General features: G+C 53.5%; 2 protein-coding genes across 2 annotated transcripts in view; both read right to left on the bottom strand.

Moving 5' to 3' along the window:
- LOC100083622 (myosin-2-like) overlaps positions 1–13,729 on the bottom strand; it is a 28,188-nt gene extending 14,459 nt beyond the window's left edge. The window contains exons 1-19 of the mRNA XM_029049552.1: positions 13,526–13,729; positions 12,692–12,835; positions 12,421–12,577; positions 11,167–11,194; positions 10,959–11,067; positions 10,768–10,860; positions 10,540–10,603; positions 7,897–7,995; positions 7,487–7,590; positions 7,268–7,406; positions 6,793–6,911; positions 5,526–5,675; positions 4,727–4,897; positions 4,334–4,643; positions 4,101–4,168; positions 3,092–3,179; positions 2,882–2,999; positions 472–595; positions 252–388 (exon numbers count right to left, since the gene is read on the bottom strand). Of these exons, the coding sequence (XP_028905385.1) occupies positions 252–388; positions 472–595; positions 2,882–2,999; positions 3,092–3,179; positions 4,101–4,168; positions 4,334–4,643; positions 4,727–4,897; positions 5,526–5,675; positions 6,793–6,911; positions 7,268–7,406; positions 7,487–7,590; positions 7,897–7,995; positions 10,540–10,603; positions 10,768–10,860; positions 10,959–11,067; positions 11,167–11,194; positions 12,421–12,577; positions 12,692–12,835; positions 13,526–13,729 (2,426 nt within the window). The remainder of the gene's footprint in view (positions 1–251; positions 389–471; positions 596–2,881; positions 3,000–3,091; positions 3,180–4,100; positions 4,169–4,333; positions 4,644–4,726; positions 4,898–5,525; positions 5,676–6,792; positions 6,912–7,267; positions 7,407–7,486; positions 7,591–7,896; positions 7,996–10,539; positions 10,604–10,767; positions 10,861–10,958; positions 11,068–11,166; positions 11,195–12,420; positions 12,578–12,691; positions 12,836–13,525) is intronic.
- A 7,927-nt stretch (positions 13,730–21,656) lies between these two features.
- The window catches only part of LOC100086010 (myosin-4), a 43,395-nt gene continuing 38,591 nt past the window's right edge, over positions 21,657–26,460 (bottom strand). The window contains exons 34-38 of the mRNA XM_029048793.2: positions 24,872–24,997; positions 24,617–24,787; positions 24,417–24,521; positions 23,453–23,548; positions 21,657–21,899 (exon numbers count right to left, since the gene is read on the bottom strand). Of these exons, the coding sequence (XP_028904626.1) occupies positions 21,747–21,899; positions 23,453–23,548; positions 24,417–24,521; positions 24,617–24,787; positions 24,872–24,997 (651 nt within the window). The 3' untranslated portion in view covers positions 21,657–21,746. The remainder of the gene's footprint in view (positions 21,900–23,452; positions 23,549–24,416; positions 24,522–24,616; positions 24,788–24,871; positions 24,998–26,460) is intronic.

Here is a 26,460-nt window from a genome sequence, read left to right as displayed (position 1 = left end):
TGGGCCTGGGTTTCCTCCTCTCTAAAATGGGGTTTGGACTGAGCTTCGTGTGGGATGTAGAACCCTATAAGCTTGTGTCTACCCCGGCACTTAGTACAGTTCCTGGCCCAGAGTAAGCGCTTAACAAATACCACACAAACTCACACACCCAGTAAGTGCTCAGTAAATACCACTGATTAAGAAAACACCATTGCGTGATCTAAAAGGCCCCAATGGAGCAGAATAACTTGGCTCATTGCACCGACCCCTACCTCCTCTCCATCATCTTCTTGAATTCCACCCTCATGAGGAAGCCGCGACACCTGGCCTGGGTGCGCGTCATCAGCTGGGCCAGCTTCTCGTCTCGCATCTCCTCCAGGAGACCCAGCAGTCCGGCTTTGAAGAAGACCTGGACGAGAGGAGAGGAGGCGAACCATCACCTCCCGCCTCCCGCCGGGAGTCCGGCCGGGGGGGACCGAGTCGGACGGGTACCTTGGTGTGGCCGAATTTGTACTGCGTGTGGTCGATGTCGATGGACCCGAGGAGTTTCTCCGAGGCCTTCTTGCTGTCGATGAACTGCCCCTCCGGGATGGCGCTCGCGTTCAAGACCTTGTATCTGTCCAAGGAGGGAGATCTAGGTGAAATCGCTAAGACGCCTCGATCGGGGGGCGTCTAAGGATGATAATAATGATGATTATGGTATCTGGGAGGCGCTTATCGGGCACCGGCCACTGGACTGAGCTCTGGGGTGGATACAAGCTAAACGGGTTGGACGTAGTCCCGGTCCCCCAAGGGGCTTGCCGTTTTAATCCCCACTTGACAGATGAGACTGAGGTGCAGAGAAGTGAAGTGACTTGCCCAGGGCTACGCAGAAGACGAGGGGAGCTAGGATTAGAACTCAGGTCCCTTGACTCCCAGGCCCGGGTTCTTTCCACTAAATAGAAAGGCAGATGGTGAGTGGGTCTAGCATTTCTTAAAGATATCTGTGTGGTCCAAAAGATGCCGGGATCTAATTTCCACCTTTCTGTTACAGTGTTGTTTTAAATAGGGATATTTGAGGAGCAGCAAGGCCTAATGGGGCACGGGAGTCTGAAGGACCTGGGTTCTAATCCCGCCTCCACCGTTTGTCTGCTGTGTGATCTTAAGCACATCACTTAACTTCTCTATGCTTTACTTCTCTCATCTGCAAAATGGGAATCCTCCCTCCCATTTAGACTGCAAGCCCCATGTGCCCACCTGGTTATCTTGGTATCTATCCCAGTGTTTACTATAGTACTTAAGTGCTTACAAATACCAGAATTATTTATTGTCATTTACTAAGCGCTTATTTATCAGGCACTCTTCTAAATACTGGGTCGATACAATTTAATCAAGCTGGATACAGTCCCTGTCCCACCTGGGGCTGGCAGTCTAATCAGGAGGGAGAATAAGTATTGAATCCCCATTTTGCAGTTGAGGAAACAGGCCCAGTGAAGTGACTTGCTCAAGATCACAGAGCAGGTAAGTGTCAGAGCTGGGATTAGAACCCAGACCCTCTGCCTCCCAGGCACGGACCCCAAGCAGAACGTCCTGTGTTGAGTGGGTCTAGCTTTCTCGGAGATAGGCCTACGATCCAAAAGACGCTGAGATCCAAATTTCCCCACCCCGCTATCCACAGATCTTTGGGTTTTTTAATACGGTATTTTTTGCGTGCTTATTGTGGGCCAGACACTCTTCTGAGAGCTGGGCAAGTTCGTCAGTCTGGATAGAAACCCTGTCTCACATAGGACTCACAATCTAGTGAGGAGGGAGGATGTGTTGAATCCCATTTTGCAGTTAAGGGAATTGAAGCATGGAGAAGTGAAGTGACTTGCCCAAGGCAAGGGGCAGAACCGGGATTAGAAGACAGGTCTTCCGGTTCCCGGGTCCGGGCTCTTTCCATTAGGCCATACTGCTTCAATCTAGGCAGTGTGTGCTCTTTAGGAGTCTCTTCTGGGGAACAATTTTAAGCCAGATTTAATAATAATAATAGTAATAATGTTGGTATTTAAGTGCTTCCTATGTCCCAAGCACTGTTCTAAGCGCTGGGGGGGATACAAGGTCATCAGGTTGTCCCACATGGGCCTCACACTAATCCCCATTTTACAGTTGAGGGAACTGAGGCCCAGAGAAGTGAAGTGACTTGCTCAAAGTCACACAGCTGACAAGTGGCGGAGAGCTCACTGTGGGTAGGGAACTCACTTATTAACGCTGTTATACTGTGCTCTCCAAAGTGCTTAGTACGGGGCTGTGCACAAAATGAATACCACTGATAAATTTACCGTTCTCCAGACTGTGAGCTCACTGTGGACAGGAATGTGTCAGTTTATTGTATTGTACTCTCCCAAGGGCTAGTACAGTGCCCTGCACCCAGTAAGCGCTCAATAAGTACGATTGATTGGTCGAAGATCCAATTTTACAGTTTCCATAGGGGATATCTAGGGTGTTGGTTGACGTCCCCTCCGGAGACCCAAGAAGAGCTCTGATTTGGGTCGCTAGTGAGTTCAGGCCGGGAGAAGCAGCGTGGCTAGAACAACGGGCTTGGGAGTCAGAAGGACCTGGTTTCTCATCCCGGCTCCGCCACGTATCCGCTGTGTGACCTTGGGCAACTCACTTCCCTTCTCTGTGCCTCGGTTCCCTCATCTGGAAAATGGGGATGGAGACTGTGAGCCCAATGTGAGACGGGGACTGCGTCCAACCCACTTACCTTGTATCTCTCCCAGAGCTTAGAACAGTGCCTGGAACATAGTAAGCGCTTAACGAATACCACAATTATTATTATTACTACAGCACCGCCAACTGACCCACAAGGCAACCGAGAACCGAACCGGGGGCAAGACTAAGCGATCTCGTCAGGAGAAAATCAGAATGGAGAGAGGCTGACCTCTGCTTAAAATCTCCATAAAGGATCCTGCTGGGGAACCCCTTCCGGCAGATGCGGATGCCTTCGAGCACCCCGTTACAGCGCAGCTGGTGAAGGACGAGCGCGTGTTCCATGGCCCCTGCGGACGGACACCCTCAAGTGAGCCCCCCGGCGCGGGGCGGAGACCCCGGAGCCCGCCGGGCCGGCCGGGCCCTCCGCTTCCCTCCTTACCGGGCGTTTTCGTCTCGTTGGGGATGAGACAGCGCACGAAATGAGGGTGAGTGCTTCTCAGGTTGGTCATCAGCTTGTTCAGATTCTCCTAGAAAACCACACGGGAGGACTTGGTGAAAAGGTACCAGTAGCTACTCCGGCGTTTAAAACAGCGCTTCGGAACCGTTAGACAAATACCAGGATTATGATGGGAATGAAAAACGTACTCTCTGAGGTTCTCTTTACCTAGTACCTTAAAAACCAAAACTCGTCCTCCAGGTACATTTTTAGATCCACCCAACTTGGTTCATCGTTTACTCTGACAGACTAGATTTATTCATTGCATTCACTGTCGTATTTACTGAGCGCTTACTGTGTGCAGAGCACTGTACCAAGCGCTTGGAATTCGGCAACAGAGACAATCCCTGCCCAGTAACGGGCTCACGGTCTAAAAGAGGGAGGCGGACGGCAAAACAAGCAGTCAGGCATCAATACCATCAAGATATACAGAATCATAGAAGCAGTGTGGCCTAGTGGATAGAGCCTGGGCCTGGGAGGCAGAAGGCTCTGGGTTCTAATCCCAGCTCTGCCCCATGTCTGCTGGGTGACTTGGGGCAAGTCACTTCACTTCTCTCTGCCTCAGATACCTCATCCGTAAAATGCGGGTTAAGACCGAGAGCCCCTTTCGGGGCGGGGACTGTGTCCGACCTGATTAACGTGGATCTATCCCAGCGCTCAGAAGAGTGCTTGGCATGTAATAAGCGTTTAACAGGTACCCTAATTACTAGTATTATTATTTTAACGGTCGAGAGGAGGCAAACGTGAGTCTTGGAGTGGACGACAGAGGAGAGAGTGTCCAAACGCCCCTCACACAAAAGGCACCCGGAAGGATTAAACCACCTCCTCGGAGCAGACTAGTGAGAAGCAAGCTGACAGGAAACAGATTTTCATTCACACCGTTTTTCTCCAGATAACTTATTACCCGCCCCTAAGCCCCTCCGCTCCGCTTAAAGAGAAACCCAGAAATTACCCTGAAAAGGGCCGACACCGTCTGGAAGGAGGAACCCTTCTTCTTAGCAGACTTCTTTGCTCCGCCGTCTGAGAGGAAAAGGAAATGTGAGCAATGAGTGGGGCGTTTCGTGGGTCATTGCCCCAGCGCTCAGTACGCTGCCAAGCGCTCACTACACAGTGAGCGCGCAGTGAATACGAACGAATGATTGAATGAACGTGACGCCCTGGGGACCCGGGTTGTTTGGAAACTACCGGCTTCGGCTGCGGCGTAGGCTGAGAAGAGGTAGGCCAGGGTCTTCATGGAAGATTTCTGGTAGAGGCCCACCACGGTCTCGTTCAGGGGGTCCTTGTTCTTGTCGAGCCAGCCGGCGATGTTGTAGTCCACGGTGCCGGCGTAGTGGACGAGGGCGAAGTGGGCCTCGGCCTTGCCCTTGGTCGGCTTGGGCTTCTGGAAGTTGGCGGACTTGCCCAGGTGCTGGTCGTAGAGCTTGTTCTTGAAGGAGGTGTCCGTGGCCTTGGGGAACATGCACTCCTCCTCCAGGATGGAGAAGATGCCCATCGGCTGCGGGGGGAAGAGAGACGGTCGGCGGGGCGGGGGGCGCGGGGGAGCGGGCCCGCGCCGGGGGGCCGGCCGGCCGGACCGACCTTCTCGATGAGCTCGATGCAGGCGGCCAGGTCCATGCCGAAGTCGATGAACTCCCACTCGATGCCTTCCTTCTTGTACTCCTCCTGCTCCAGCACGAACATGTGGTGGTTGAAGAACTGCTGCAGCTTCTCGTTGGTGAAGTTGATGCACAGCTGCTCCAGGCTGTTGTACTGTCCAACGCCCGAGAAGGAGGGAAAGGAGAGTGTCGGTGTGAGCCGGGGATGGATGGAGTCGTGTCCACGGAGGAGGGGCGGGGGCCGGGTGGTCCGCTGCTGGATCGGGGCATTGTTCGCCCGGACAGACGCAGAAGCAGCGCGGCTTAGCGGATGGGGCACGGGCCTGGGAAGGACCTGCGTTCTAATCCTGCCTCTGCCACTCGTCTGCTGTGGGACCCCGGACAAGTCATTTCACCTCTCCGCGCCTCAGTTCCCTCGTCTGTAAAATGGGGATTAAGACCGCGAGACGGGGACCGTGTCCAACCTCATTAGCTTGGATCTAGCCCAGTGCTTAGAACAGCGCTTGACACACAGGAAGGATTTAACAAATACTGCCATCATCACCATCAGATACTCATCGGATTTTACCTACGATTGAACAGCGAATGAATTCGCTACGGGACTTCTTTCGGGGAAGGGCTTGAAGGAACCCTTAAGAAACAGCGATGCTATTCTAAAACGATCCCCAGTGGTCATTTCTTCTCATAAATGGGTCACGCTACCGAGGGAAGAGGGTCTGAGTCTGAATTTTACCCCAAACCCTCCCTCCCTCCCCGACCGCTCCCTCCGTCCGCCGGCTCACGTCGAAGATCTCGAAGCCGGCGATGTCCAGGACGCCGATGAAGTACTGCCTGGGCTGCTTGGTGTCCAGCTGCTGGTTGATGCGGGTCACCATCCACAGGAACATCTTCTCGTAGACGGCCTTGGCCAGGGCACCCACGGCGTTGTACACCTGATGAGGCAGAGGGACAATCCTGGCATTCTTGAAGGAAAGCGAAGCCTCTCTGAATCTATCTGTGGCATTTATTAATAATAATAATAGTAAGTTTGGAATTCGTTAAGCACTTACTATGTGCCGGCACTGTACTAAATGCTGGGGTGGATAGAAACAAATCGCTTGGACGTAGTCCCTGTCCCGCCTAGGGTTCACAGTCTTAATCCTCATTTCACAAACGAAGTCACCGAGGCACAGAGAAGTGCCATAACCTGCCCAAGGCCACCCAGCAGACGAGTAGCGGAAGGGGGATTGGAACCCGTGACCTTCTGACTCCCAGGTGCGTGCTCCCTCCACTACGCCCTGCTGCTTCCCACTATGCCATGCTGCTTCCGGCGCTCACTGTGTGCAGAGCACCGTACCGAGCACTTGGAAGAGTACAGTAGGACAGGGTTGGTAGACGCCTTCCCTGCCCTCCCCGGGCAGCACGGCCTAGTGGAAGGAAGCAGCGTGGCTCAGTGGAAAGAGCATGGGCTTGGGAGTCAGAGGTCATGGGTTCGAATCCCAGCTCTGCCACTTGTCTGCTGTGTGACTGTGGGCGAGCCACTTCACTTCTCTGTGCCTCAGTTACTTCATCTGGAAAATGGGGACGAAGTCTGTGAGCCCCACGTGGGATAACCTGATTACCTCCATCTCCCCCAGCGCTTAGAACAGTGCTCTGCACGTAGTAAGCGCTTAACAGGTACCAACATTATTATTAGTGGCTAGACCCCAGACCTGGGAGTCGGAAGGACCTGGGTCCTAATCCCAGCTCTGCCAATTCCTTGCTGGGTGACCTTGGGCAAGTCACTTCTCTGGGCCTCAGTTACTTCATCTGTAAAATGGGGATTGAGGGCGTGAGCCCAACGTGGGACAGGGATCGTGTCCAATATGGTTAACTTGTATCTACTCCAATCAGTCGACTGCATTTATTGAGCTCTAACTACGTGCACGGTATTAACTACTTGGGGGAGCACAATACGACAGAATTAGCAGATGGTTAGTACTGTGCCTTAAAAGATAGTATTAAAAAAAAAAAAAGCCAGAACAAGCTTACAGTCTACAGGGGTTCCGGTCCCCGGAAGGCAGAGTTTACCTGTTGAACGGTCTGGCCTTTGGTGACGTACTCGTTGCCGACTTTCACCCTTGGGTAGCACAGAGCCTTGAGCAGGTCGGCCGAGTTGAGATTTTGCAGGTAGGCTGCTTTGTCGGCAACTGTGGAGGGGGAGGGAGAGTCCAGTATCTACGCTGGCGCTCAGAACGGCGCTTGACACATCGTAGGCGCTTAACCAACACCACCGTTCTTATTATTATCGTTGCGGTCGTTATTACAGAGGGGTTTCAGGCCACAGAAGCCTAGTCCCCCCCCCCCGTCACTTGAGCCACGATGCTCCCAGCGGGGAAGGGGGACGGGGGCTAGTCCGAATTGTGGAACCCCCACAAACCCCTCCTTGAATTCAGGATCTCTTGCTCCGGTCACCTCGGAAATACAAAGTCAAGGATGACAAGATGCGAGAGAGCACCTTCCCTCCTCACTCTCAGTCGCAGTCGGAAGCCAAGATGGCCGATACCTTCGGTGCCGTCCGGCTCGGCCTGCTCCTCCCGCTGCTTTTGCTTAAACTTCATGTTCCCGTAATGCATCACGGCCCCCGTCAGCTTGTAAATGGCCACCTTTTCCTCCGAGGTGAAGCCCAGGATATCGATGGCACTCTGGAGATGGAAATAACGTGGGCCGAACGCCGGGGAAAGAGGCCGGCGGGACTTCCCGGACCGCGGTGGGGGCTACTCACGTCGGTGGCCATCAGCTCCTCTTGGTCATCGATGCTGGCGACCGAGATCTCCCCGTGACTGACGAAGGCGTAGTCGTACGGGTTGGTGGTGATCAGGAGCATCTCTGAGGATAGAAACGGGGTCCACGGGGAGTTACTTCGTGAGAAACAAGATGGAATCCCCAAATACTATCAGCCTCGAACAAATACACTGCAGAAAGGAGTTGTCTGAATTCATCTCGCTCCGTTCCTCAGAAACCTCCACGGGGCCGCGGTCTCTCGGATATGAAGAGGGAGGAGGTTCCAGGCCAGAGGCGGGACGAGGGTGAGAGGTCGGTGGTGAGACGGACGAGCTCAACGTACGGCGAGGAGGTCGGCGTTCAAGGGGTGACGTGTGCGGGCTGGGTTGTAGCGGGAGAGTACGTACTTACCAATTAATTCTGGCTTTTTGTTGGATGTGACCTGATAAAAGATGTGGTAGCTACGTTCAGCCTTCAGCTGGAAAGTAACTCTTGACTTCTCGAGCAGATCTGAAACGGCAAAGTAAGGGCGATTTGGATAAAGGGAAACGTGGGAAAGAAATGCAGATTGGTAAATGTTTAGAAAATGAATGGATCGGGGTGGACGTGAACCAAAAATCCCCAAGTCCCCAGATCTCTCCGAGTTCCTCCACCCTACTGATCGGGCCTGGCCAGAAGGCAATAGGAGGAGGAAAAATTACTACTTTTTCATGGTATTTTTTAAGCTCTTACGACGTGCCAGCCACTAAATGAAGCGCTGGGGTAGATACAGGATCATCAGGTCGGACACGTTCCCTGTCCCACGTGGGGCTCACAATCCTGACTCCCCATTTTCCAGATGAGGGAACTGAGGTCCAGAGAAGGGACGTGACTTGCCCGAGGTGACACGCAGCCGAGGAAAGGCGGGACGGGGCTTAGGACCCAGGTCTTTCCGCCCTCCAGGCCCCGGGCTCTAGCCACTAGGCCAAGTCGCTTCTCCTGGCTTCAGTAGGACGTGGCTCAGTGGAAAGAGCCCGGGCTTGGGAGCCAGCGGTCATGGGTTCGAATCCCGGCTCCACCACCTGTCAGCTGTGTGACTGTGGGCAAGTCAATAATAATAATGTTGGTATTTGTTAAGCGCTTACTATGTGCAGAGCACTGTTCTAAGCGCTGGGGTAGATACAGGGTAATCAGGTCGTCCCACGTGAGGCTCACAGTTGATCCCCATTTTCCAGATGAGGTAACAGGCACAAAGAAGCCACTCGCCCACAGTCACACAGCTGACAGGTGGCAGAGCCGGGAGTCGAACCCATGACCTCTGACTCCGAAGCCCGGGCTCTTTCCACTGAGCCGCGCTGCTTCTCTGTGCCTCAGTTCCGTCATCTGTAAAATGGGGATTAAGACTGTGAGCCTCGTGTGGGTCAACCTGATTACCCTCTATCTACGCCGGCGCGTAGAACAGTGCTCTGCACATGGTAAGCGCTTAACAAATACCAACATTACTATTATGATCTGATGTCGCGAGGCTCATCATTCTACCTGCTTCTCGCCACCGCAGGTGCATGTCAAAGGGCACAGACTGGCAACTGCCTGGGGTTGGAGGAGGGTTTTCTCACCCAAGGGAGCTTGATAGGCAGGGAAGAAAGAAAAGTAGGTAGGCAGTCACCGTGAATTGTTACACGTGGCAGGTGATTTAGAGGGGAGGACCGGGGCTGAGGATTAGACCATCGTGTAATACTGAAGTGCAGACTCGAGACCTTGTGGGACCCGAGGTGTGTGACGTCTTCGGTCATCACCCTCGCTCCCAGATCATCACCACCGTCGTCAATCTCGGCATCGGCGTCACCGTCGTCATCGGTATCCGTCAGTCGAGTGTGTTTATTAATAACAATGCTGATGATGGCATCCGGTAAGTGCTTACCGCGTGCCAAGCACCGTTCTAAGCGCCGTGAGAGATACAGGGTCATCACGTCGACCCACGTGGGGCTGCCGGTCTTCATCCCCATTTTCCAGATGAGGGAACTGAGGCCCAGGGAAGTGAAGCGACTCGTCCCAAGTCACGCGGCTGACAAGCGGCGGGGCCGGTTTGAGAACTCAGGAGCTCTGACTCCCAAGCCCGGGCTCTTTCCACTGAGCCACGCTGCTTTTCAAGAGCTTACTCTGAGAGTTTATTGAGGGTTTATTCATTTATTCACTGAGAGCTTATTTACTGAGTGCTTACTGTGTGCGGAGTACTGTACTAAGCACTGGAGAGAGTAAAATATAGCGCTATAACAGACAAATTAAAGCGGAGTGGCTAAGTGGAAACACCACGGGCTTGGGAGTCAGAGGTCACGGCGCCGCCACTTATCAGCTGTATGACTTCGGGCAAATCACTTAACTTCTCTGAGCCTCAGCTCCCTCATCTCTAAAATAGGGATGAAGACTGTGAGCCTCATGTGGGACAACCTGATGGCCTTGTATCAACCCCAGAGCTCAGAACAGTGCTTTGCACATAGTAAGCACTTGACAAATACCGTAATTATTATATTCCCCGCCCACGACAAGTTGACGGTCTAGAGGGAATCAGCATCAGTATCACCACCGTCGTCATCACCGTCCACACGGCCGCCAGAATCACTTTCACCGCCACCACACTCGGGATTTTTTGAGCACCCACAACATGCCCAGACTGAGCCCCCCGTTTCCCTCCGCCTCTCCTCCCCTCCCCATTCCCCCTACTCCCTCCCCCTCTGCTCTACCCCCTTCCCCTCCCCACAGCACTGGTGTATATTTGTATAGATTATTACTCTATTAATGATGTGTCTATATCTATGATTCTATTTATTTTGATGGTATTGATGCCTGACTACTTGTTCTGCTGTCTGTCTCCCCCATTTAGACGGTGAGCCCTTCGTTGAGCGGAGATTGTCTCTTTCTGTTGCCGAATCGGACTTTGCAAGCGCTTAGAACAGTGCTCTGCCCGTAGTAAGCGCTCAAAAAATACGACTGATTCGATTAATGCAGAGCACCAGTTCTAGTTCTTGCCACAGAGATGCCGTCCCCCCTTCTAGAGTTTTGTCGCCGGCGACTTACACGTTTCAATATCGGCCGAAGCCAGTTTCCCCGTGGTCCCGAAGTGGATCCTGATGAATTTGCCCTGAAAAGAGAAACGGCGATCGTCGTTCGGACGCGGAGGCTGGAAAAAGGTTCGGTGCGACCGGGAACTAGGCCGGCGACCGAGCCGGAGTCCGTTCCTCCAGACGTCGGTGCCGTCACGCTTCGGGGGTGGGACTGAGGGGCCCCCGCGTCCCCGGGACTTACGAAACGCGAGGAGTTGTCGTTCCTCACGGTCTTGGCGTTGCCAAAGGCCTCCAGCAGCGGGTTGGCGCTGATGATCTGGTCCTCGAGGGTGCCCTGGAGAAAGGCAGATGGGGAGGGTCAAATGGAGCGCTTTGGACGCCCCCGGGAAGATGGGGGCCGCAATTCCAGTCTCCAAAAGGGGTAAGTTTCACCTGATTTTTTCCCGGCTCCTCCTTCTTCTTCTCCCCAGTGACGGCAATTGTCGCGAAGTACTGGATGACCCGTTTGGTGTTCACGGTCTTCCCGGCCCCGGATTCTCCGCTGCCAAACCCGAACAGGAGGAGGGGGTCAGATCCCCGAACGTGACCACCGATTCTGCTGTTCAAAACCAGCGCGAATCAGAACGTCAGATCTACGTACGTGATCAAGATAGACTGGTTCTCACGGTCTGTCGGAGGAGAGAAGAAAACGACAAAAAAAAAATGGTGAAACGAAATTAGTTCTTTGTAAATGAAAGGGTTACCACTTGTGGTGAGGGGGAATTCTTGTGTATGTGAGACAGAGACCGTGCTAGACCGGCAGCTTCTTGTGGGCAGGAATTGTCTACCAACTTTATTGTACTAGACTCTCCCAAGCGCTTAGTACAGTGCTTATTGCTCCGCCCACGAGTCTAGAACCTACCTCAGGGGTTAGCACAGTGGTTTGTCTAGAGGGACTATCGTAATAATGATAATAGTAGTGTTGGTATTTGTTAAGCGCTTACTATGTGCCGAGCACAGTTCTAAGCGCTGGGGTAATAATAATGATGTTGGTATTTGTTAAGCGCTTACTATGTGCAGAGCACCAGTTCTAAGCGCTGAGGTAGATACAGGGTAATCCGGTTGTCCCACGTGAGGCTCACAGTTAATCCTCATTTTCCAGATGAGGTAACTGAGGCACAGAGAAGTGAAGCGACTCGCCCACAGTCGCACAGCTGACAAGTGGCAGAGCCGGGAGTCGAACTCATGACCTCTGACTCCGAAGCCCAGGCTCTTTTCCACTGAGCCACGGATACAGGGTCATCAGGTGGTCCCACGTGGGGCTCACAGTCTTCACCCCCATTTTACAGATGAGGTGACCGAGGCCCCGAAAAGTGAAGTGACTTGCCCAAAGTCACTCAGCTGACAAGTGGCGGAGTTGGCATTAGAACCCACGACCTCCGACTCCCAAGCCGGGGCTCTTGCCGCTAAGTCACGCTTTGATCTCTCCGTACCTCAGTTTCTTCGGCTGTAAAACGGAGCTGAAAAAATTCCTCGTTCGCTTGTCTTACGGTATTTAAGCGCTTACTATGCGCTTAACGTGGGGCTCAGAGCTTCGGTGGCCCCGTTCTCCCTCCCTCAGAGACCGTGATAGCGTGTCCCCGTGGGACAGGAATTATGCCCGATCTGGGTATCTCATATCTAACCCAGTGCTTCGCCCAAAGTAAGTGCTCACGAATGCCATCACTGTGGCAGCGAGGTCTAGCGGAAAGAGCTCGGGGCTGAGAGTCGGGCCGGAGTACCGGATCGGCGCCTGGGCTGGGTGACCTCGGGCAAGTCACTTCACCTCTCGGGGCCGCGGCGTCATCATCCGTAAAACGGTGGTGGGGGGCAATCTCCTGGGTGGGAGAGTTTTGAGGAACGGCGGGTCACTGACCGGTGAGCATGAACTGGTAGGCGTTGTCGGAGATGGAGAAGATGTGGGGCGGGGCCTCCTGCCGCTTCTTGCCCCGGTAGGCCGCCACCACCTCCGCGTTGTACACCGGCAGCCACTTGTAGGGGTTGACGGTGACGCAGAAGAGGCCCGAGTAGGTCTGCGGGGGAGAGGGGAAGGGACGGCCCGGGTTCTCCCCTCTCCCCCGCCTCCCCGACCCGCCCGGGGGGTCCCGCGTCCCCGAGTCGGGGGGGGGGCTCCCGGCCGGACTCACGTAGATCATCCAGGCGGCGTAGCGCTCCTTGAGGTTATAGAGCACGGCGGGCTCGTGGAGGTGGGTCATCATGGCCATGTCCTCGATCTTGTCGTACTTGGGCGGGTTCATGGGGTAGACCTGGTCGTCTCTCACCGTCAGCGTCTGACCGGGGGAAGACGTCCGCGGGGCCGCTTCTCAGCTCGGGGCGGGGAACGTTTCTACCGACTCGGCTACGCCGGCTTCTCCCGGTCGCTTAGTACAGTGCGGTACACACAGTCAACGCTCAGTGATTACCACCGTCGATGATGACGAGCCTCTCGGCAGGGCGGAGAGGAGCTTGGGTAGGGGGCGTTGAGTAGGTCTAGATTAGACTTTCAGCTCGTTGTGGGCAGGGAATGTGTCTGTTTACTGTTTTGGACTCTCCCGAGAGGTTAGTCCAGCGCTGTGCGCACGGTAAGCGCGCAGTAAATATGACTGAATAGATGAATGAATGCCTGTCAGCCTGACGTGGGCAAGGAACACGTCTACCAACTCCGCTGTACTGAACTCTCCCGAGTGCTTAGTACAGCAACCCGTACACAGTAAGCGCTCATTAAATACCATCGATTAACTGATCGAACAGACCCGTGTCAGGCCCAGCAGTGTTCGTGCTTTTTTTTTTTTTTTTATTTCAATGGCATTTGTGAACGCTGACTATGTGCCACGCGCTGAGGTAGATAAAAGTTAATCAGGTTGGACATAATCCCCATTTTACCTACGAGGCGACCGAGGCCCGGAGAAGCGAAGCGACCTCCCCCGGGTCACACGGCAGCCAAGCGGCGGAGCCGGGGACCCCCTTTCGGTCCTACTCACCGCCCCCGCTTCGGTCTTGACCGTGACCTTCCCGCCCTCGCGGCTCTGGACGACGCTCTTCACGTAGGATTCCTTGGGCTCCACGGAAAAGACGGACGTCTTGGCGTCGAAGGGCTTGTTCTGGGCCTCGATCCGCTCCTTCTCCGACTTGCGGAGGAAGGGGGCGGCCTCCCCGAAGACGGCCATTTCCTGGTCCGAGCTCATGGCTGCGGCGGGGGCTCTGGGGGGACGGCGGGGAGAGAATGGGTCAGGGGGAGGGAGGAGCGGAAAATGATAGCCACAGGGGCTCCCTCGCCGGCTTCGTCTTCGTTCCGAGCACTTGGGACCCCGGTTTGGAGCGGCCCTGACCCTGCATATGAGCGTTTCCTGGGTGTAGAGAACCTTACTAAGCGCTTGGGAGAGCGCAATACAGTCTTCATTGTTGAATTGGACTCTCCCAAGCGCTTAGTAAAGTGCTCTGCGCGTAGTAAGCACTCAATTATGATTATTAATAATGATAATAATTACGGTATTTGTTAAGCACTATATGCCAGGAACTGTTTTAAGCACTGGGGTAGATCCAAGTTAACCAGGTTGGACACGGTCCCCGTCCCACACGGGGCTCACGCTCTTATCCCCGTTTTACGGATGAGGCAACTGAGGCGCAGAGAAAAGTGACTTGCCCAAGGTCATGCAGCAACCTCGCGGCGGAGCCGGGATTAGAACCCCGGTCCTTCCGACTCCCAGGCCTGTGCTCTATCCACTAAGCCGCACTGCTTCTCCAAAAATACGATTGACGGATTGAACGGGCTGTGGGTCCCTGCCCACAGCGAGCTTACAGTCTAGCGGCGTGTGACAGACGTGAATATGAATCGATAAGAAATTTAACCTGTATAATTTAAAGAGATGTACGTAAGTGCTGCGGGGCTGGGGTGAATATCATATGCCCGAAGGATGCAGATCGAAGGGCAGAGGTGACGCGGAAGGGAGAGCGAGCCGGGGAAAGAGGGCTTAGTCGGGGAAGGCCTCTTGGATGATGATGATGGTATTTGTTAAGCGCTTTCTATGGGCCAAGCGCTGTTCTAAGCGCTGGGGCAGATACAAGGTCATCAGGTTGTCCCACGGGGGGCTCCCGGTCTTAATCCCCATTTTCAAGATGAGGTCACTGAGGCGCGGAGAACTCAAGTGACTTGCCCAAAGTCCCACAGCCGACAAGTGGCGGGGAGTAGAACTCATGATCTCCGACTCCCAAGCCCGCGCTCTTTCGCCTAAGCCACGCTCGGAGGGGGTGGGACCTTAGTCATGCCAACATCACGTCGCTGGTGTCGTTTTCCATCTCCCCTCGGGCCCCTCGAGGCCCCGCAGCAGAGACACTGAAATGGGATCACCTTTTCCTGACCGCAAACACGACCACGCCGAAGTCCATCCCCTCCTAAAAAGGCCGGTGGTGTTTTCGGCCCTTCTCAGATTGTTTCCACCCGCCGCTCCCCGGTTACACTTGGTTTCAACTTGGGGCATGTTAATCAGTCAATCAACGGGTCCGGGGGATTTATTAGCATTCTGTTGTACTCGCCCAAATGCTTAGTACAGTGCGGAGCCCTGAACGGGGCGCTTGGGCGAGTAATAATGATAATAATAATGTTGGTATTTGTTAAGCGCTTACTATGTGCCGAGCACTGTTCTAAGCGCTGGGGGAGATAGAGGGTCATCAGGTGGTCCCACGCGAGGCTCACGGTTAATCCCCATTTTACAGATGAGGTGACTGAGGCACAGAGAAGTGAAGTGACTCGCCCACAGTCACACAGCCGACAAGTGGCAGAGCGGGGATTTGAACCCATGACTTGTGACTCTCAAGCCCGGGGCTTTTTCCACGGAGCCACGCCGCTTCTCAAATAGTATTTGAGCACTGTTCTAATGGCCGGCGGGGTAGATACGAGGTCATCAGGCTGTCCCACCTGGGGCTCACGCTTTTAATCCCCATTTTCCCGATGAGGTCACTGAGGCCCAGAGAAGGGAAGTGACTCGCTCAAGGTCGCACAGCGGAGAGGTGGCGGAGCCGGGATTAGAACCCACGTCCTCTGACGCCCAGGCCCGGGCTTTTGCCACTGAGTCACGCTGCTTCTCTACTAAGCGCTTGACGATAAACAGACACGTTCCCTGCCCGCAACGGGCTGACAGTGTCGAGGGGGAGACGGACGTCAACTCTCTTCCTCTCCGTGAGCGCCGTCGGGGCTAAGAGCCGCGTCTAATCGGACTGTCACCAGTCCACCCCAGCGTTTAACACAGAGTTTTGCACACACTCCCCCTCTAGACTCTAAATTCACCGTGGGCCGGGAATGTGTCTGTTATTCCCCGGTACAGTAAGTGCTCGATAAATACGACCGACTCCCCGATACGGAAAACGCTTAATAGATACCATCATCTTTAAAGCCCAGAACCCTCCGGCGAAGGGTCTGTTGGAAACGACGGGGATTGGCGTGACGAGAAACGAATTAAAAAATCAAATCCCTCCCCAACTAGACGCGGAAGGAGGATCTTACCTCTCACGGTGCCGGAGGAAGAGGAGGTGCCTTCGAAGGGGTCAGTGCTGAGAGGCGAGAGGGCCAGGCCCCCGTTACCGGGATGTAAAGACCTTCCTTGCGCCCCGGCATTTGTGCGTTCATTCCCTGGAGCTTATTTATTGAGCGCTCACTTTCTGCATCACACTGTACTGAGCGCTTGGGAGAGTCCAGTGTGACCATCTCGGCTGCCTTCGGGTTGCGCGGCTCCTCCTCTAGACTGCGAGCCCGTTGCGGGCAGGGGATGTGTCTGCTTACTGTTCTTTTGGACGCTCCCAAGCGCGTAGTGATAATTATGGCATTTGTTAAGCGCTCGCTCTGTGCCGAGCACTGTTCTAAGCGCTGGGGTAGATACAAGGTGATCAGGTTGTCCCAGGAGAAGCAGCGTGGCTCGGGGGAAAGAGCACGGGCTTTGGAGTCAGAGGACGTGGGTTCTAATCCCGGCTCTGCCACCTGTCAGCTGTGTGACCTTGGACGAGTCACTTCTCTATGCCTCCGTTACCTCATCTGTAAAATGGGGATTAAGACTGTGAGCCCCACGTGGGACAATCTGATTCCCCTGTGTCCACCCCAGCGCTTAGAACAGTGCTCCGCACATAGTAAGCGCTTAACAAGTACCAACCTTATTATGTGGACCTCACAGTCTCACAGTCTTAATCCTCACTTTACAGATGCGGTAACTGAGGTACGGAGAGTAATAATAATAATAATTATGGGATTTGTTAAGCTCTTACTATGTGCCGAGCACTAAGTGGTGGCGTAGGTACAGGGTAAACAGATTGTCTCACGTGGAGCTCACTAATTTTTTTTAAATCCCCATTTTTACAGATGAGGTAACTGAGGCACAGAGACGCGAAGTGACTTGTCCAAGGTCACACAGCAGACAGGGGGCGGAACCGGGATTAGAACCCACGTCCTCTGACTCCCAAGCCCGGGCTCTGGCCACTAGGCCCCGCTGCTTCTCGGGTGCGGTGCTCTGCACGCAGTGAGCGCTCAATAAATACGCTCGACTGACCGACTGCCCTGGGAGAAGCCACGAGGTGAGATGGGGAGACCGGGCTGGGCTAGGGGAAGTCTGTCTTCCCCGCTAAAGATGATAAAGAGAAGCAGCGTGGCTCAGCGGAAAGAGCCTGGACTTGGGAGTCCGAGATCATGGGTTCGAATCCCTGCTCCGCCACTTGTCGGCTGTGTGACCGTGGGCGAGTCACTTCACTTCTCCGTGCCTCAGTGACCTCATCTGTAAAATGGGGACTAAGACCGTCAGCCCCACGTGGGACAACCTGATGACCCTGTATCTACCCCTGCGCTTAGAACAGTGCTCTGCCCGTAGTAAGCGCTTAACAAATACCAACATTTTTATCCTCTCCCGCTCTCGTCCCTCCCAACCCGAGTCACCCGCCACTTACCTCTTGGATTTCGATGGAGAGATGAGGCCCCCCGGGTCCTCGGTGGCATTTATATACCCCCCGTTACGCCCCCCCCCCCCCCCGGGTGGTCACTTCCCCTTTGTCAGGTCAAAAAGCGATTCCGCCCCTCAGCATAATTCCCCTTGACATTAGGCGGGGGGGGGTTTGGATATAATTAGCAGGATTTCGTGCCATTTCGAGTATGCGGACTTACCTTCCTAAAAATAAAAGCGCGGGGGACAGACGGCCTCCCTGGGATTGCTTTCTAACAAGTCCGGAGGGCCGTCCCGGGGGGCCAGATGGGAGGGGCGGTGGTCCGGGCCCACGTTGGCTTCGAGGGGTCAGTGAGGCAGCGTGGCAGGCCGGGCCCCTCGCCAGCGCGGCCTGGTCCTGCCCGACGCTCCCCCGGGCGTCGAGGAGGGACTGGCAGCGATCCACCAAAGGGGGACAGAGGAAAGAAAATTTTCCTCCCGTTCGTCCCTCTGGGAGCCGGACCCTCGCAAGGAACCAGCGAAGCGACCCCTTATTTATTTATATCAATGTCCGTCTCCCCCCTCTGACCTGGAAGCTTGGGCCAGGCGGGACACAGCCCCTGGCCCACGTGGGGGTCGCGGTCTTCATCCCGATTTTAGAGACGGGGTGACTGAGGCCCAGGGTAGTGAAGTGACTGGCTCAAGGTCACGCGGCAGACGAGTGGCGGAGCCGGGACGGGAACCAGGTCCTGCGGACTCCCAGGCCCGGGCTCTACCCGCCAGGCCACGCTGGTTCCCGCAAACCTGCCCGGGCCGGGGGGCAGAGATGAGAGGCAGCATGGCTTGGTGGCAAGAGCCCGGGCCGGAGAGTCAGCGGTCATGGGTTCTAATCCCCGCTCTGCCACTTGTCAGCTGTGTGACTTTCGACTGTGTGAATGAATGAATGGTGGTGGTTGTTAAGCGCTTACTAAGTGCAGGCCACTGTTCTAAGCGCTGGGGGAGATACAGGGTAATCAGGTCTTCCCACGTGGGGCTCCCAGTCTTCACCCCCATTTTGCGGATGAGGTAAATGAGGCCGAGAGAAGTGAAGCGACTCGCCCCCAGTCACGCAGCTGACGAGTGGTGGAGCCGGGATTCGTACCCATGACCTCTGACTCCCAAGCCCGGGCTCTTTCCACTGAGCCACGCTGCTTCTCTGGGCCTCAGTGACCTCATCTGGAAAACGGGGATGGAGACCGCGAGCCGCACGTGGGCCAATCTGACGATCTTGTCTCTACCCCAGTGCTTGGCACATAGTAATCGCTTAACAAATCTCATTATTATTCCTATTCTTATTATTATTATGAGGGTCCGGGATCGAACCTCACGCCCACGACCCTGCAGTCCACTGTCCAGATTGTGGGGGAAGGATGTTGGCGCCACATTTGACCTCACTCCCGGACACCCGACATCTCTCCGAGCTCCCACTCGAGGTGCCCGGATACCAACCCACCAGTGGAGACGCAGCACGGCCTGGGAGTCAGAAGGCAATGGGTTCTAATTCTGCCTCCACCACTTGCCTGCTGTGTGGCTTTGGGCGAGTCATTTCCCCGCTCGGGGCCCTCAGTTACCTCATCTGGAAAATGGGGACTGAGACTGTGAGCCCCATGGGGGACAGGGACTGTGTCTAACCCCATTTGCTTGTATCCAGCGCGGCTCAGTGGAAAGAGCCCGGGTTTGGGAGTCAGAGGTCACGGATTCCAATCCCAACTCTGCCATTTATAATAATGTTGGTATTTGTTAAGCGCTTACTATGTGCAGAGCACTGTTCTAAGCGCTGCGGTAGACACAGGGGAATCGGGTTGTCCCACGTGGGGCTCACAGTCTTAATCCCCATTTTACAGCTGAGGTAACTGATCCGCTGTGTGACCTTGGGCAAGTCACTTAACTTCTCTGGGCCTCAGTGACCTCATCTGGAAAATGGGGATGAAGACTGGGAGCCCTGTGTGGGACAACCTGGTTACCTGGTATCTACCCCAGTGCTTAGAACAGTGCTTGGCCCTGCACGTTATCACTGCTGTAGCCTGGATGATGAGGCTAGAAGCGGATGAATTCATTCAGTTGTATTTATTGAGCACTTACTGTGTGCAGAACACTGTACTCGGTGCTCGGAAAATACAATTCAGCAATAAAGAAAGACAATCCCTGCCCACACCGGGTTTATAGTCTGAAAGGGGAGGAATGTGTTTCACTCCGTCATATGCATATGTAAAAGAAAAATCCTGGATATTTGTCTTTGCAATTCTATGTCCTTTTTAAGGGACTGGGCAAGTTTTAGGCGTCATAGCCCAAGGATTTGGAAAGCAACAGAAGGATAATAATTGGAAATAATTGTTAAATTAAGAGTAAATTTTTAAGAATGATTGAGAATAATTGCCCGATGTCGGATAGAACGTGGACCCGGGCACCAGAAGGTCTTGTTGTTATCCTGGCTCTGCTACTTACCTGCTGTGCGACCTGGGACAAGTCACTTCACTTCTCTGTGCCTCAGTTACCTCGAATGGGAATTGAGACTGTGGGACTGTGTCCAACTCGATTTGCTCGGGTCCACCCGGCGGTTAGTACAGTGCCGGTCACATATTAGGCACTTAACAAACATCATTATGATTATGATGAGGAGGGGGAGGTGGAGGAGGGAAGGAGCAGGGTTTCCGTTAGCAGGAAAACAGCGTGAGGAAGGGAAACGGGAAGACGGGGATGAAAAATTGATTGTCGACTTAGCCCGGGCAAAAGGGAATGTGTTTTCCTGCCATTTTCGGAAGGTAACGGTAGTAATCCAGTGACCTGAGAAGTCTCTAAAATCTGTCAGTTTGGACAAGCTTTGGGCCATTGATCAATCATTTTTGAAATAAATAAAATAAATAATTATGGTAATTATTAAGCACTTACTATGTGCCAAGCACTGTTCTATGCACTGGGGTAGATATAAGGTATTAGGTTGTCCCACTTGTAGCTCACAGTCTTAATCCCCATTTTCCAATGAGGTAATAGCAAGTGGCTCAGTGGAAAGAGCACGGCCGCTTGGGAGCCAGAGGTTATGGGTTCGAATCACCGATCCGCCACTTGGCAGCTGTGTGACTGTGGGCAAGTCACTTCACTTCTCTGTGCCTCAGTTCCCTCATCTGTAAAATGGGGATGAAGACTGTGAGCCTCCTGTGGGACAACCTGATGACCCTTTATCTCCCCCAGCGCTTAGAACAACGCTCTGCACGTAGTAAGCGCTTAACAGATACCAACATTATTATTATTATTAATTCAGTCAATAGTATTTATTGAGCACCTACTATGTGCAGAGCACTGTACTAAGCGCTTGGAATGAACAAGTCGGCAACAGAATAGACCTAGGGAAGTTAATAGGCCACACAGCAGACAAGCGGCGGAGCCGGGATTAGAACCCACGTCCTCCGACGCCCAAGCCGGGACCCTTCCCACTGAGCCACGCTGCTTATTGAACGCTGACTGTGTGCTGAGCACTGTACTAAGTACCATATCTACGATATAGCAGAGTTGGTGGACACAGTTCCTGTCCACAATGAGTTTACACTGTGGGGGTGGTGACAGGCATTAATATAAAGAAATAAATTAGGGATACGGACCTAAGTGACGTGGGGCCGAGGGACAGTGAGTAGACGGAACCGAGCCAAGTGAAAGGGCGGTGCGGAAGGGAGTAGGAGAAGAGGAAATGAGGGCTAAATCGGGGAAGGCCTCCCGGAGGAGATGGGCCTTCGAAAAGGATCCGAAGGAGGGGAGAGTGGTTGACTGTCGGATATAAAGAGGGAGGGCGTTCCAGGCCAGAAGCGGGACGCGGGCAAGAGGTCGACGGCGAGACGGACGAGATGGAGGGACAGAGAAGTTGGCATTAGCGGGGCGGAGTGTGCGGGCCAGGCTGGAGTAGGAGAGCGACCAGGTGAGGTCGGAGGGGGCGAGGGGATGGACCCTTCAAAGCCGTCGGTGACCGTTTTCGGTTTGATGCGGAGGTGGATGAGCAACTACCGGAGCGTCTTGAGGAGCAGGGAAACAATGGACTGAATGTGTTTTGGAGGAAAGTGATCCGGGCAGCAGAGTGAAGTACGGATAGGAGTGGGGAGAGACCGGAGGCAGGGAGGTCAGCAAGGAGGCTACGATACATTTGCACAATTCTCTCCAATCTTTATTTCTTGGAAATAAAGGAGAGAACAAACAGTAAAGACAGGCAGAGCGAGGAGGAAGTGCACGTTCTGTGTCTTCCTCCCTCCCTCCCGGTGCCGTCCGGCTGCGGGACGGGGGCTCATTCTTCGCTGACGATCTTGGTGTGCACCTCCCGGCTCTTGACCCGCAGCTTGTTGACCTGGGACTCGGCGATGTCCGCCCGCTCCTCCGCCTCCTCCAGCTCGTGCTGGATCTTGCGGAATTTGGAGAGGTTCACGTTGGACTGTTCCTCCTGGGGGCGGAAGAGGAATCGTGAGAACCGAGGGGCCGTGTTTTCGAATCTCCCTCTTCTAGGTGGGAGGATATCTTGGGTGAAGGTGAAAGATACTACTGCCTGCTCCGGAGCCTCATAAGTTTGCCGGTTCCCCTAGTAATAGTATTAATAATAATAATGATGATGATGGTGGTATTTAAGCGCTTACTAGGTGCCAAGCACTGTTCTAAGCGCCGAGGGGGGGCTACAAGGTGATCAGGTTGTCCCACGTGGGGCTCACAGTCTTCATCCCCATTTTCCAGATGCGGCAACTGAGGCCCAGAGAAGTCAAGCGACTTGCCCATCGCCACACGGCTGACGAGCGACGGAGCTGGGATTAGAACCCATGACCTCTGATTCCCAAGCCCGGCCTCTTTCCACTGAGCCACGCTGCTTCTCTAGAAAGGATGGTGTTTGTTCAGGGCTTACTTTATGCCGGGCACTGTACTATTACTCCTAATAATGACGATGTTCTATTTGTGAAGCGCTTTCTAGGTGCCAAGCACTGTTCTAAGCGCTGGGGGAGATACAGGGTCATCAGGTTGTCCCACGTGGGGCTCACAGTCTTCATCTCCATTCTACAGACTAAGCGCCGGGGTGGATAGATAATAGCGTTAGCATCAGCAGAAGTAGCAGAGGAATAAGTCAGTCGATCGTATTTATTGAGTGCTTAATAATAATAATAATGTTGGTATTTGTTAAATGCTTATTATGTGCAAAACACTGTTCTAAGCGCTGGGGTAGACACAGGGGAATCAGGTTGTCCCACGTGGGGCTCACAGTCTTCATCCCCATTTTACAGATGAGGTCACTGAGGCACAGAGAAGTTAAGTGACTTGCCCACAGTCACACAGCTGACAAGTGGCAGCTTACTATGTGGGGAGCTCTGTACTAAGCGCTTGAGAGAGTGCTCTAGTGGGAGAATCCAATGGAACTACAGTAGACTGAACTGCCATAAATCCTGCCCAAAAGGAGCTCACGGAACCCTGTTGGATCTTTTTTTCTTTATCATCTTAGTGTTTCCTTCCATCTCTCCTCATATGTCTGTCGCCACTCTCCTTTCCTCCTTTTTATTTTTAGCTGGTGAACATCCCCCACCCCGAGAGACAGGGACCATGTTCAATTCCCAATGCTCTGTTCTTTTCCCAGCACTCAGTACCGTGCCCAGGAATAATACCAATAATAATGCTTATTTATTATGGTATTTTTAAAGGCTCACTAGTTGCCCGACACTCTTCTAAGCGCCGGGGTAGATACGAGGTCATTGGGTTGGATGCAGTTCCATCCCACACGCGACTCACAGTCGTAATCCCCATTTTACAGATGACAAATGGAGCCGGGATTAGAACCCAGGTCCTTCTGACTCCCAAGCTCGTATACTGTACTCTCGCAAGTGCTTAGTACTCGGCACGTAGTGAGCACTCGGCATTGCGGACGATGGATTGACTGATGGTTTGATGAGGGCTGGGTTCATTCCTTTATCTGAACTTCTAAAATGGGTAATTTTCCCTTCCGGTCAGGGAAGTACTCACAGCCTCCTCCGCTTGCCGCTTGTAGGCTTTCACTTTGGCCTGCAGTTTGTCCACCAGGTCCTGGAGCCTGAGGACGTTCTTGCGGTCTTCCTCCGTCTGGAAGCGTTGGCAGATCGAAAAATCGCATTAATGAAAGAAGACAAGGGGACAGGCCGAGCTGACTAGCAGGGGGCTTCATTTTGGTGTAGGGAGGAGGCTTGATCGATCGATTGATGGTATTTATTGAGCGCTTACTGTGGGTAGAGCGCTGTACTAAGTGCTTGGGACAGTCGGTAGAGCAGTATAACGGACACAGTCTCTGCCCACAACGAGCTGACAGTCTGGAGGAGCCTTGATTGTAGACCGTCCCCTCTTTAAGAGCTAATTCCTTTCGTATTGGACTCTCTTAAATGCTTAGTACAGTGCCTTTTTATAAATAACTAATGGATTGATTAATAATAATTATGGTATTTGTTAAACTCTTTCTACGTGTCAAGCACTGTTCTAAAGCACTGGGGCGGATATAAGTTAAAATCAGATTGGACACAATCCCTGTCCCAAATGGAGCTCAAAGCCCAAGTAACGATAAATAATTATGGTATGTGTCAAGCACTGTTCTAAGCACTGGGGTAGATACAAGTTAATCAGATTGGACACAATCCCTGTCCCAAATGGGGCTCAAAACCCAAGTAATGATAAATAATTATGGTGTGTGTCAAGCACTGTTCTAAGCACTGGGGTAGATAGAAGTTAATCGGGTCGGACACGGTCCCTGTCCCACGTGGAGCTCACAGTCTTAAGGAGGAGGGGGAACAGGTATTGAATCCCCATTTTGTAGCTGAGGAAACTGAGGCCCAGAGAAGCAAAGTGACCGGCCCAAGGGCACGCAGCCGACAAGTGGCGGAGTCAGGATTAGAACCAAGGTCCTTCTGGCTCCCAGGCCCGGGCTCTACCCACTTCGCCGTGCTGCTTCCCTCCTTTGTACCTGGTAGGTGAGCTCCTTGACTCTCCTCTCGTGTTTACGCAGACCCTTCACCGTCTCTACGTTGCGCTTCTGTTCATTTTCAACTTCCGTTTCAAGTTCACGCACCTGCAACGCCACGGGGGTCACCAAAACATTGAAATCAGCGGGTTCCAAAAAAAAAGAACTCATTGGAAAAATGCATTTTAATGTGGAATACCCACCCTGGCCTCCAGCTTCTGGATCTGCTTCTTGCCCCCCTTGAGGGCCAGCTGCTCGGCCTCGTCCAGGCGATGCTGCAGGTCCTTCACCGTCTGCTCCATGTTCTTCTTCATCCGCTCCAGGTGGGCGCTGGTGTCCTGCTCCTTCTTCAGCTCCTCGGCCATCATGGCGGCCTAAGGACGGACAGACCCAAAGGCTCGGGGACCCCGGAGGGGCCAGGGAATCGCCCCCGGAGGGAGGGATGCCCCTTGGCTTACGTCAGTGATGGCCTTCTTGGCCTTCTCTTCGGCGTTGCGAGCCTCCTGGACCATATCCTCCATCTCGCCCTGGATCTGGGAGATGTCCGTTTCCAGCTTCTTCTTGGTGTTGATCAGGCTGGTGTTCTGTCGAAAAGATTTAAAACTGAAAAGCTGACCCTGTCATCTTAAAGGTCTGTGATAGCTGGAGGGGATTTGGGGATATTATTGGACGGTGGAGAAAGCCCACCCTTCCGGTGGTATTTGTTAAGCGCGTCGTATGTGTCGAGCACTCTACTGAGCACTGGGGTAGATACAAGATGATCAGGTCCTACACTGGGCTCCCAGTCTCAGTAGGAGAGCAAACACGTTTTGAATCCCCATTTTACAGATGAGGTGAGACACAGAGAAGTGAGGTGACCTGCCCGAGGTCACCCAGCAGATGTGGGCGGAGCCGGGATTGGAACCCAGATCATCTGACTCCCGGGCCCAGGCTCTTTCCATTCGGTCACACTGCTTCCCGGGTGTTTCATCCTCCGAATAGGGCGTTCTGAACTCTCCCGAGCGCTTAGTACAGAGCTCTGCACGTAGTGATCACTCAGTAAATAGCATCGATTGGTAAAACCCAACTCTCACCTCCTTTAATGGAAATTTTAATCATCTTATTTAATCTTGGGTGGGTCAGGATGGCAGGTGGTCGGCCATCTCCTCACGATTGGTGATATTTATTTAATCCTTACTGTGTGCAGATCACTCCCCTTTAAAAATGCTTCTCATAACTGAAGAGAATAATCAAATCTCCCCATCATCACAATAATAATAATGGCATTCGTTAAGCGCTTACTATGTGCCAAGCACTGTTCTAAGCACTGGGGGAGATATATGGTCATCAGGTTGTCCCACGTGGGGCTCAGAGTCTTCATCCCCATTTTACAGATGCGGTCACTGAGGCCCAGAGAAGTTAAGCGACCTGCCTAAAGTCACACAGCCAACATGGTGGAGCTGGGATTAGAACCCACGACCTCTGACTCCCAAGCCCGGGTTCTTTCCACTGAGCCCCGTCGCTTGATTCAACCGCCCCGATTCCTTCAACCTCTGCTTGTCACGAGCCGTAGGAAATGGTTAGCGGTCGGTACGCTCTGGATGAAGTATTTTGGGGGGTGTTTGTTAAATGTTAATACGTGCCAGGCACTGTTCTAAATGCTGGGGTAAATACGTGCTAATCATGTTGGACACAGTCCCTGCACCACATGGGGTTCACGTCTTAACCCCCTTTTACAGACGAGGTGACTGAGGCACAGAGAAGCGAAATGACTAGCCCAAGGGCCCACAGTTGACCAGCGGTGGAGCTGGGATTAGAGCCGAGGTTCTTCCGATACCCAGGCCCGGGTGCTATCTAGTAGTTCACCCTGTGCAGAGCACTGGACTAACTGCTCGGGAGATTCCCCTACAAGTAGCGTGCGTACGTAAAGCGGAACGAAAGTTATGGTATCATGATAGTCTCTCCCCCTCAAGATCGTCAGCTTACTGGGGGCAGGGATCGCGTCTACCGATTCTGTAGCGTTGGACTCTCCTAAGTGTTTAGTCCAATGCCCTGCACACTGTCAGTG

Source organism: Ornithorhynchus anatinus, chromosome 21, assembly GCF_004115215.2.
Source record: "Ornithorhynchus anatinus isolate Pmale09 chromosome 21, mOrnAna1.pri.v4, whole genome shotgun sequence".
Classification (NCBI taxonomy): domain Eukaryota; kingdom Metazoa; phylum Chordata; class Mammalia; order Monotremata; family Ornithorhynchidae; genus Ornithorhynchus; species Ornithorhynchus anatinus.
This window is presented reverse-complemented; position numbering and strand designations above follow the sequence as displayed.